Source organism: Falco cherrug, chromosome 1, assembly GCF_023634085.1.
Source record: "Falco cherrug isolate bFalChe1 chromosome 1, bFalChe1.pri, whole genome shotgun sequence".
Classification (NCBI taxonomy): domain Eukaryota; kingdom Metazoa; phylum Chordata; class Aves; order Falconiformes; family Falconidae; genus Falco; species Falco cherrug.
Window position 1 is genome coordinate 58,822,044 of NC_073697.1, and position 12,152 is coordinate 58,834,195.

General features: G+C 37.6%; 1 protein-coding gene across 9 annotated transcripts in view; it reads left to right on the plus strand.

The window, feature by feature from the left end:
* Positions 1–11,811, plus strand: part of FIP1L1 (factor interacting with PAPOLA and CPSF1) — a 44,670-nt gene extending 32,859 nt beyond the window's left edge. For 6 of the 9 annotated variants that reach the window (XM_055713320.1, XM_055713393.1, XM_055713352.1 and 3 more), the window contains 4 exons: positions 593–648; positions 6,042–6,255; positions 10,673–10,810; positions 11,566–11,811. In XM_055713320.1, coding sequence (XP_055569295.1) covers positions 593–648; positions 6,042–6,255; positions 10,673–10,810; positions 11,566–11,713 — 556 coding nt within the window. In that variant the 3' untranslated portion in view covers positions 11,714–11,811. The remainder of the gene's footprint in view (positions 1–592; positions 649–6,041; positions 6,256–10,672; positions 10,811–11,565) is intronic. The other 3 variants (XM_055713331.1, XM_055713358.1, XM_055713384.1) reach the window with 1 other exon arrangement.
* Positions 11,812–12,152: the final 341 nt, after the last annotated feature.

The following is a 12,152-nucleotide window of genomic DNA, read 5'->3' on the forward strand; positions in this document are numbered from 1 at the left end:
CATATATGTATGAATTACATCCTGTGCACATACCATCCTTTTTAACCGTTCTGGTTTTTACCTACTTGAGTTGGCTACCACTGAAAGAAATCAGCCTAGAAAATGTGTAGCTAATTTAATAGTTTATTTGTATAACTATACATTTGAAGTTCACCTGTTCTTAGATAAGCTCACATACCTACTTTTTAACAGAAGGAATGAGAGGATTCATTCATGAATGAAGTACTTTAAAGCAATTGAAGATTAAGTTCAGTATCTGTGCAGAAACATCTTACGATGCAAGAAGCATTTCAAATAGAAAATGCATTGAAAATACAGAAGAGCAGGTTTGATGACAGGGGGTTTTTTTGTTTAAAAATTTAAGAGCAGAGAATGGTATTTTCACCTCATGTAGCAAAACATGAAATATTTGTGTTGATAGCTTCCTTAATTAGTAATGCTCAAAATGGAGGACTTGCATCCGTTTATAACAAATACTTTGGTTTTGTCTGTATGGTGGTAAGAATTCAAGGTGATAATTTTAAAAGTATATATTAATGGCAGGAGCTTTGATGGTAAAACTGGATGCTTACATGTATCTTGTTTTCCACAGTGGACATTCTTCTGGCTATGATGGTCGTTCTGTTCGTGCATTCTCATATGGCAGTGGTGAGTAAGCTGGCTGACTGAAAATTTTGACTAGCCCTTTATCAAATTGTTTGATATCAGGTTTTTAGCTAAGAAACTAAACATGTCCTTTCAGTAATTCATTATTGTCGTGGTTAACCCCAGCGGGCAACTAAGCACCACACAGCCACTTGCTCACTTCCCCTGCGTTGGCATGGGGGAGGGAATCAGGAGAGTAAAAGTGAGAAAACTCAAGTGAGATAAAGACAGTTTTATAAGTAAAGCGAAAGCTGTGCATGCAAGCAAAGCAAACCAAGGAATCCATTTACCACCTCCTATTGGCAGGCAGGTGTTCAGCCATCTCCAGGAAAGCAGGGCTCCACCACGCGTAATGGTTACTTAGGAAGACAAACACCATAACTTTGACCATGCCGCCCTTCGTTCTTCTTCGCCCAGCTTATATACTGAGCATGACACCATATGGTATGGAGTATCCCTCTGGCTAGTTCCGGTCAGCTGTCCTGGCTGTGTCCCCTCCCAATTTCTTGTGCCACTCCAGCCCTCTCGCTGGCAGGGCCTAAGAAACTGAAAAGTCCTTGACTTTGTATAAACATTACCCAGCAACAACCAAAAACATTGGTGTGCCCTCAACACTGTTCTTACACCAAATCCAAAACACAGCACTGCACCAGCTACTAAGAAGATTAACTCTATCCCAGCATGAAAGCCCGTTGCCTGCCATTGTAGACAGATACATGCTGTTGCCAATTTTACAGCCATTGGTATTGTTTTGCTTTTTTATTTGTATGCTGGATATCTTTCCACGCTGCTTTTGCAGAACTGAGATTTTGAAGAATAATACACCATTAATATGGACTACAAGTCATGGAAAATTTTCCAAGAAAATGGTAGGATTTAGAAGCAGGAGAACAAGTACTGCTGAGATTTCCAGAATTGTAACCAACGAAGACCAATCACTGAGAAATTCTGAGTGATGTATCTCTCCTTTGAAAAACTAGTCTAAGATACTATAATCTTGAGCTATCGTGTTGAAAAGTCAGTCTTTCTCTCTTTTTTTTTTTTTTTTTTTTTTTGGTTAATAGTATGGAAAAAATGATGGAAAAAACATGGAGCTGAAAAACCCCTTTCTGGTTTTTATAGTAAGAGTGAACCAAAATAAAAGTTTCATTTTGTGCAGTCAAATGGACATCCATGGAACATACAGTGAGTTTAGAACTGTTAAGTTCTAAAGCACGTCTCTGCTTCTTGAGGCAAAAGAGTGGTTGCAATACTAAGATGTCAGCTTCTTCCTGATCTAGCCCAAATTGGGAAGATAAAGTAAACATAGAATCACAAAACGGTTTGGGTTGGAAGGGACCATCAAAGATCATCTACTCCAGCCCACCTGCCATGGGCAGGAACACCTTCCACTTGACCAGGTTGCTCAAAGCCCCATCCAAGCTGACCTGGAACAATTCCAATGATGGGGCATCCACAACTTCTCTGGGCTACCTGTTCCAGTGTCCCACCGCCCTCATCATAAAGAACTTCGTTATGTCCAATCATAACCTACCCTTTTTCAGTTTATCTCCTTGCTCTGTGTTCCTTTGGACCCTAGCTGCTGGGAGGAGAGATTGTAGGGAAAGTTCTGTGCCGTTCTGGACATACATAGTGTTCAGCACAAATCAAACCTTGAGATAATATATCTCCCAAATGTTCCTAAGTCTTTAGAGAGGATATACAAAATGATGTATTTGAATGGCTTGTAATTTCTTGACATTCAAGCAGTTTGTGGACTAACAAGTGGTACTTTGTTGACATTGAAAGGATCCTCATCAGTTACCAAGTGTTCGCTTTCATGCATGAAAGCTTGTTATATTTTCAAGAATTCTTGATGTGGACAAACAGCTACTTTATGCTAACAACGTTTTTAGCAATAATTGAACTGTTTGCTGAAGTTTTAGCAAAAAGGTAGAGCTGAGGCAGACAACAAAGATACCTAAGTGACTATTTTGCTGAAGCTTTAATATTTAAAGCCATGCAGCATAGCATAAGTGAAGCAATCTTACAGTCATTAGTATGTACATTGCATCTAAAATGTACTCTCCAATTTAGAATATTTTTCAATTTGGAATCTCTTCTGTTAGAATTGGCTATTCTGTCAAGTGTTGTCAGGGATGCAGGAATATTTCCAAGTTTTATGTTGACCTTCAGAGTTGTTGGCACACTTACGTTGCAGCACCAAATACAAAAGATGACTGTCATTGTGGTAATGCAAACACTGAATGTGAACTCCTTCAGCAGGGTTAAAAGACTATGTTTACCTTTGTATGGTTATGGAAACCAAGGAGCGCAGTCTGCTCCCATCTTCCAGTGTATCTGGCATCCCTGTGGTGGCAAAAGCTTTCCTATTTGCTGCGCAAAGTGAATTGTCTGTCTCTAAGCTGTGCATGTCATACAGATTTTTGGATCTGTAGAGGCTCAGTGGCATTTTATCACTGTTGTTCAGCTCTTAGTGAAAGATGTTTTCCTGGCCAGCATCTTACTCTCACAGTCCCTGTCTCACAACGTGATTTCTGGCCAGTATTTTGCCAGTGCTTTCTGTGCATCCGAACTTAGGTAAATTGAGGACTCAGTGGCGCAGTAGGGTACAGATGATCATTTTCTTCAAGAGTCGCTAAGTATATTTATTTAATAGTTGCTTTGGATGATAGCACTGAATCTCCAACCTGTCGTCTTTGCCAGTCTGTATGTGTCATGGCTGTGTCAAAACTGTGGAGGAATTTAAGCATATGGAACACGTTGGAAAAATACTAATCTTGATTAAGGCTCATTGCTAATATGCCTTTGTGTCTCTTCCCTAGTGGTCAGGCATGTTTCCCACTGCAAGGGGGATAGCAATACTAAGATACCCGTTAAGATGGTTGCATAGTAGTTTCAGGAATGTCTGTTTTGTCTTTGTGCTTTTCCACTGCATCAATGCAGTTTCTTCAATATGCTTGTAAATTCTTTCACAATTCAATGCTACCTTTGCCATCAGATCTTTGAATTTTATTGAGCTGTCAATACGTGGCACTGTGTCTGCTCTGCCAGTGAAGTGACTTGTACTGTATGCTTGTTCACTCTCTTCCTCAAGCATTTCTCTGTTCTGTGTTCTAAATGTTCTTTCTATCTTACCAACTTGCAAGAAATTTACTTTTCTTGCAGAAACAATTTCAGAGTCAGTATTTTTTTGAGGCTTAAAGGAGATGTGATTAAATAATTTGCCTTATACTATGACACCATGCAGCTTTAAATTTCTTAACCATCTCCAAAAACAGGACTTAAGTCTCCAAAAGTATTGCTTATTTAAAGTTCCCTCTTGCTGTTTTAAAAATAAAATCAGAGCTAAACTTTGGAAGTTTCTTTCTTTTTGTAGAAATTATTAGGATAATCCATGTAGAAATACTGAGTGACAAATTACTTCATTCTAACTAGTAAACACAGAACACCAATTCATATTAGAAAGTAAGTTTTTCTTGTGTGCTGTAAATAATTACTGGTGAAAATCTAGATACAAAAATGCACAGGGTATCAAATAACTGGTTTATCTCAGGTTGTTGGGGTGGAAATGACATACTTCTATCTGATGAGAGTTACTGCAGATGCGAGGGAGTAACCAAATTTATCATAAAAGTTTATACTATCATTAATAATGGCTTTGTAGTATACACTTAAACTTAAGTTTACGCTTTAGATCAGAATATTCTGGCAGCCAGTGTCTTGTAGACCATACATATGTTGTTGACACAGTGGTAAGTCAAGGAAATTAGCAGTCTTTAAAGTCCAGCTGGTTTTTTGCTATTTCTGGCTGCTTTCCTTAGAAAATTTTCAGGTTTTGGCAGTATAATGAACAACATACTATTGTATCAGGACATTTTTTTCTATTAACTCCTCATTTTGTCTGTAGCCCTGAAATGAAACAGTGTCAAGCATTTTGTTAGAGGCAAAACCTCGAATAAATGCTTTTTTAAAGACCTAGAATGCTCTTCGTTGCAAATATATTTTGACAATGAAATGTTTTTTCCTGCTCCACTGCCTGTTCAAGAGGTCTTTTGTATACCTCCTTTGGACACTGGGCAAACTGCTGTCTTAAGCTGCTGCTAAAGCTTTTGGGGGCAGGCGTACCCCAGATGTTGTAGCCAAGGCAGTCTGAACATAGCGGTCAGAAGGCACTGGTTTTATAAAAACAGCGTTAGTAACACACTTTATATTGTTCAGTGGATATTTATGTTAATTATACTATTCCTGTCTCTTCATAACACCATGGAATCAAGTGAATATTGTTCTCATATTATAGATATTGAAATGGAACTCAAAACAAACGCTTTATTGACGGCCGTATTGTCATTGGCTAGCAAAGCAGATAAGCAGAAAGTGAGAAGTCCTCGGTACTGTAAGTCCACTAGAGAGTGCTGTTTCCAGTTAAATACTTCAGACCTTATTTTTCATTTACAGAATGCATTCATGGGACTTCTGGAGAGGGAGGGCCAGACAGAACAATTGGGGCATTAAGAGTAGTAGTTATTTATTACATCAGAATTGGCAGAAAGCAATGGAGAAGCATTTCCCTCCTCTCTTCCCATTGCTAGTTACTTAAGAAGGTTGTGAGATGGTGTTGTGAGTTCCTTCTTAACTTTTTCAGCATATCATCTTTTAGATATCTTTAAGATAATATGCTCAGTTTTCTGAAACTGTTACATTTATTGGTAATAGTGGTTGTGCTGAGCATTCATTAGAAATGGTATCTTAGAAAGCATGGGTAGCATTATTTCTTCTCCCGAGAATGAATTTATGGAATTTACTTCTGAGTATTTATTTCTGATCTGTAATCAGAACTATATGGCAAAGCACAGTATAGAATGTAAACTAGTGAATGAGAACTTTGTAACTAACATAGTATTTTAAATACAATGATTTTAAAGGACAAAATATAAAAATAGTAGTATCTAAATATAAAGTTGGAGCATCCTTTTTTCTTGTTTTTTCTGAACTGGACTTTCAGAGCCACTGAGTTTAAAAGGCAGTTTTGTTTTCTGGTTGTGTTTTTGTTTTGTTGTTCCCCCAAAGCAAAGCCATTTGACCACATAAAATCAGATTCTTTCAGCAAGTCTTTGCGCAATTATTTTTTTTTTAGGTATTTAGACAGTCTTTGTGGTGTATATCCTGGTTCTGTACATTTTCATAACCAGTATTTAAATGAGTGCCAGAGATCTTTATTAGCGTCATGGGAAAGATGCAGTTTGCTCAGAATTAACTTTCACATGAAAGGGAAAGATTGAAAAATATCGTTGGAGGCGGCTGACAAATGTCTGCATTTTCACGCATAAGTAGTGTTACAGTTTTCATATGCTATCGGATTTTGTTCTTTCTAATACCCACGTCTTTTTCTTTAGTCACCTTTCCGCACCTTGCAGGTTCTGCTCCTTCATGGTCTAGTCTTATGGACACCAGCAAACAGTGGGATTACTATGCACGAAGAGAGAAGGATAGGGAACGTGAGAGAGAGCGTTCCCGAGATCGGGATCGCGACCGGGACCGAGATCGAGAACGTACCAGAGACAGGGAAAGGGACCGAGATCACAGTCCAACTCCAAGTGTGTTCAACAGGTTAGTGAAATGTCTTAAGCATGCTGTAACTCTGCTGAAAACCCTGTGTGTTAAATACTGTACTTCAACATTAAAATCTAGTGTTCAACCGTATATTGTAAAGAGCTATAGGGTGTGGCTTCTTCCTCTTTCCCCCTTTTCTTTTGGAAAATATAATAAATTTCTAAATGTAAAATAGAAGTATAAAAGTGACAATATACGTCCAAACTGGTCATAGTGGTTTACAGATTGAAGGTGTGATTTAAGCCATGTGTATGAGTGACATATCCATCCATCTGGTATCAGTAGCTTTAGAAAAAGCTGTAGAAGTCCTAAATGAATCTCAGTTGCAAATTCAGTGCTAAGAGTAATGTGGTGCAACGTTTGACCTTAATTAATGGTGTTATTAGCTGCTAAAATTCTTGGTTTGGTCATTAGCACTGGCTCGATAATAATCTGTCATATCTTTTTAAAACTATTATTTCAAAGTCAAGAACTTTTTTTCATTTTCAGGCAGATGATGAAAATAATGGCAGGTAACTTTATTCAGCTTTCAACTCTAATTGCTTTTTTTTAAAAAAAGAAAAAAGCTGCGACTGTTCTGTGGTTCATGTGCACAAGTACAAAGCATTTAGTGTTGCGCTTGCTATGACTGCGTAGAGCAGAGGTCTATTGGCTTGCCAGATTTATCTAAATTTACTTTTCTCATTATTTGCTAACTATTTTTGAGTAAATGTCCTGACGCTTTCTCTCAATGTTTTTTGTTAAGTTTCAATTTTTGTAGACTATATACAATAGCTGTTAGGCAGATTGTTTTTACCAGTGGGTGGGGAATGAGCATACCCAGAGTAAACATTACTTCTGTTGAGAGATGACATTTTTTTCTATGATGTTAGCTGAAGACCCAAACTGGGTGCAACATGGGGGATTTTCCGTGTATGCTGATGTGGTAGTGTCCTCTCCTGTGTGCATGTGCTATGTTCAGGGTCAGTTTCTGAGAACTCAAAACCAAACTAAACATCTGTTTCTCAGACAGCTTGATTGAGGGCCAGAAAGAAGCCTGGTCATTCAAGGGTGCTTGAAATGAACCTTAATAGCTTCCAGGCCTCAAGAAATTTCTGTGCTGCTGCCAGCGTTATCTGTAAAGGAGGGGGAAGAGCAGGCCTCAACTTTTTTTGTGTGACTAAATTATCCACCATCTGTAGCAAAGCTGTTGCCACATGGCTGTGTAAGAAAACGGGAGGCCCTTAACTAGCGTAAGTTGGTTTGGGAATCAGAGAAGGTGGGAGAGGCTTAAGACAGAACATGTAGACATAGTGTTTTTTAAGAAGGTTTATTTTCAGTTCTCTGCACTTAAAATAAAATTAAATGAGCTATAAGGAAGAGAATTCAACCTACTTCAGAGACTGCACAGATGCATTACTTTTATTTGAATTCCCTTTCTTTAAACTTTGTTTAAGCTTTTTTCTGTGTTGGGATTTGGAGTATACATCAACTTTAGCTTTTTGCTGCTCAGAAATTACTGGTTTCAGTGTTTTTAGCAGTTCTTTTCCAAATAAATAGCCTGTATTTGTGCTTCAATATTTCTTAAAATGGTAAGAGCATGGGATTTTTTTTTTTATTAGTACAACCAAAATGTGATTTTAAAATGAACCTTGAGCTGTCACAATCACAAGAAGAGTGATCAGGTGCTAAGACAGGTTGCAGAAAGAGGTTGTGGAATATCCAGTCTTGGAGATACTCAAAACTTGACTAAACAAAGCCCTGAGCAACCTGACCATACTTCTGAGTTAGCCCTCTGTTGAGGAGGGGTCAGCCCAGGTGACCTCCATGAAGTCCCTGCCAGCCTAAATCTTTCAGTCATTCTTTGTTGAACATGGGAAAGCTTTTGAATACAGATAACCAGGAGTTAGACATCTCTACCAACGTGAGATCTCCTGATTTCTGAAGTTAATAACTTGCAGTCTGTTTTGAAAAAGTAATCAAAGGTGTAAAGAACAAAGATTTTATGGATTGGACTGGTTTTGGGCTTCTTTGCCAGGAGGGCATAGGTCCTCTTCCACAGGTCAAAGGTTGTAGTGCTCTCAAGACTGTCCCTGGAAGGCTTTAATAACTGTAACATAAGCCCAGATAAAAAATGTGAAGGAAATCACTGGTCTAACATTGGGTACATGACATTTATTCCTGTTCCTTAAAGCTCCCAACATACTGGACTTGGCAAACTGATTTTTTGCTTTACTTATAGAAGAGTTATATATTTTCAGACACACTTAGAAGCTGTCATGGTTCCTTAGTTTGCCAAAATAAGGTTTAAGAAGTAATGTCAATAATATTTTTAACCTTTTCTACAGTGTTTTAAAATAGTTGTGTAACAGAGCAAATGCAGACTGTGGGTTAAGGTTAAAGGTTTTGGGTCTCAGCTTTGAAACCAAGCTGTAAGTCTACAAGTAGCCATCTAATTGCTTATGGCAAGCTGGTCAGGAGACAGTGTTACATGTTCAAATTTTAACTTCTAGATACAGGTCATCAAAATGTTACTGGGAAGAATGTCAGATATTGGGAGTAAACTATAGTTGAATTGGTTCTACCTTTTTCTATTACTTGCCACCCTGCAGAAATGTAAGGCTCCTAAAATTGTGATGATTAGTGGCACTTTAAAGGTGTGTTAGTACAGGAATCCCACTAACAAAAATTTTCTGTTGTTCAAATCAGACTTTACCTTTGGTTATAACTCTTGGTAGATTTCAGAACCTAATTTTAATTTCATTTTTAACATTATACTTTTTTTTGTATTCTAAACCAGAGCTTTATAACTAGACTTCACCAGGCACATGCTGTCGTTATGGAGCTCCTTTATTACACACCGAGTTAGGGCACACTTCAAACATAGATCAAATGAGGACTGTCATTCTGAACTGCAAAACTATGTAAGCTAGGCTTGTCTCCTCTTCAGTATGACTTATCCTACAAGCTAGCAGTTGATATCAACCTTCATCTTTCTGTGACATCTGATAAGAAAACTTCTAATTATTGTTTTTACCCCTTTCCCTGAAGCCTTGAGTTATTTTCTCGTGAGAAGAAATGCTTAGTAGAAAGAGGCTTGGATTCTAAACGTATCCCCGATGTTCCTTCCATCCATCCTTCCTTCCTTCCTTCCTTCCTTCCCCTGATAGTAGACTGGGAAGTTGAGGGTAAAACAATGGTAAATGATCAATACAGATAGAAACAGGTTAAAAACATAAGACTTGCAGTTTCAGCATTGTAAGATTTGGGATTTATTTTCTCCCTTCCCCCCACCCCAAACTGCTTTAGTTTACCTATCTGGTTTTTTGATATCTCAGTGGAGCAAGTGAATTTATTTTCACACTCTAGACTACAACCTAGGGTGCCTTAAGCTGGCTGTGGAGTAGTATGATCAGAATTCATGTTCTGTGGCTGTATTGCCTTGAGTAAAAAACATGATGTGTCTCGTTGTAGTGCTTCCTTGTGGAAGAGATATCTTAGATTTAAGATAGTCTTTTAAAAAAAAAGGGTTTAATGCAGTTAAATTTTGGTCTTGTCTTAAGACTCATTATTAAATGATACTGGACACTGTATCTGGGTGGCATTTTCTTGGTAGAGAAATGATGAAATGATCATGTCTTTTGAAGCTATGCTGGTGTAGCATTTGAGTAATATTGGCTAACTATAGATACTGCTCTCATAATTTTTAAAAATTTCGCTAAACTCCTAGAACTGCCCTTTTCATCAAGTCAAAATATAAAAATAGGTTCTTAAGTAAAGCCTTTAAATTCTTGTAGAGCCTGTAATATTTAGGGTGTTTTACCAGCTTTGTGACAGGGCAGCAGTCATGGTAATCCAAGAGAGGAGTTGGAAGTAGAAATATCATTGGCACTGGAGAAAAATTAATTTTAAAAGCAACCTAAAACATCAGGTATATTTTACTGTAGGTCTCTTTGCACCTAGCTTTTCCTTTCTTGAAGCAAGGAAATGGATCAACCGTACCAAAACGTAATTTAATTTACCCAAGTGATATAATAGTCAAAAATCGTGCTGATAAGCATTGAGCATTGCACACTGATTGGAAAACATTACTAAATTTGTGTAGGATTGTACTTCATTCTCAGCTAGATATAGTTTTAAGCTAACTCCTTGGTAACTCCTGTATAAACTTAACGTAACACAGTTGTATTCTTTTTTCCTTCCGTTCTTATTGAACAATCCTGGCTCAAAATTCCATTAACCACAGAAGTCTAGCATGTGAGGTGAAAAGCTTTAATGTCCTTTTAGCATACGTTGTGGATGTCATCTGGAAAACCAGAAGCACCATTAAGATTTTTCTGTCATTTATCTTGAGAGTGTGTAAGAACTTATTTCCTTAAAATGTATACTGCTTAGTGTTACTGTCCTGAAAATATCTCCTGGTTTTTTTAATCAGTGATGAAGAACGATACAGATACAGAGACTATATAGAAAGAGGCTATGACCGCCATAGAACAAGTAGAGAGAAAGAAGACCGACACAGAGACAGGAGACACAGAGAGAAAGAAGAGACAAGACACAAGTCATCTCGAAGGTTTGATTTTTTTTTTTTTTTAATAGGATACGAAAGACTTGACCAGTTTAAAAAAATAAAGTAAACTCTTAAAAGAACCCCAAACAAACTGGAGTTTTGTGGAAAGACTACAAACACTTAGATGTACTAGTTGGAACAAGTCTGCCATATAAAATGTGGACAGACAAAAAGAATGTTGGCCCCGAGTAACTTCATGTGGAATGATGTATGTGACAGTCTTAGTTAGTCAACAGAAATTATGGAAAATAATTGGGGAAAGAAGGGTAAAAATGATGGGTCAGAAAGAGGGGGAGTGAAGCTGACATTCAGCAGCATTAATGTACGAACTCAACAGTAATTTCTAGTAAGTAGAATAACCCTCATGGTCACTTTGTAGAAGTTGTTCAACTTAACTTTTTTTCTAACTTTAAAAGTCCAGGGAACGGGATCAATAGGAATGTTAAACTATTAAGGGATGCTAATAGGGACATGACATGTTAAAAAGTATTGCGATTAGAATATGGGTTACAAATGTGAAAATGTGAAAAATCATGTGAAAAATCAACTTCCCGACAAGAAGTACAGGATGGGTGGACCTATGTACCATTCTATGAAAAACTCAGTTTGGCACTGCCATCCAAATACCGTATGGGTTGGAATGGGAGCAGGTGCCAGTTTTCAGATACAAATGCAAAGGCTGTTTTTTTGGTACTCCGTAATTAAGTGGGGCCTGAAGTGTCATGCAACTTTTTGAGGTATTTTTTCTGTCTATGTAGTAACAGCAGGCGTCGACATGACAGTGAAGAAGGGGACAGCCACAGAAGGCACAAACACAAAAAATCCAAAAGAAGCAAAGAAGGAAAAGAAGCCAGTGGTGAACCTGCTCCTGAACAGGAAAACACTGAAGCTGCCCCTGTGGAATAGGCTTGTGTGATTTTTGCCTACTTGCATATATATTAGTGCCAGAAATAATTACTATAAATCTTGTTATTTTTCTGGGTATTAAAATAATTTGCTCTTAATCTTGTTCTGTTAGTTTGAAATCAAAGGTTACTTTGGGGGTTTTTTTTTGAAAATAAAAGAATGATTTTTTTCTGTTAAGATTCCTAGACTGACGTTGTCTTTTAAGAAACAGTGAGAAAATATCTTACAGCTAGAGGCTTGTGCTCTTACAATATATGTAGGGCTTAAATTCTTTGTACTAAATTGTCTCCTTTTTTCATAAGCCAGTGGGAAGGTCATTCTTTTACTGACTTTAGCAACAGTGTGCATTCGCTTCACTGTATACCAACATCTGGAACAGCGTGGGTTTAGTGCAGCTTTTGGAGTTCATATTTGAAAAGGTCATCCTTTACTACAGGGA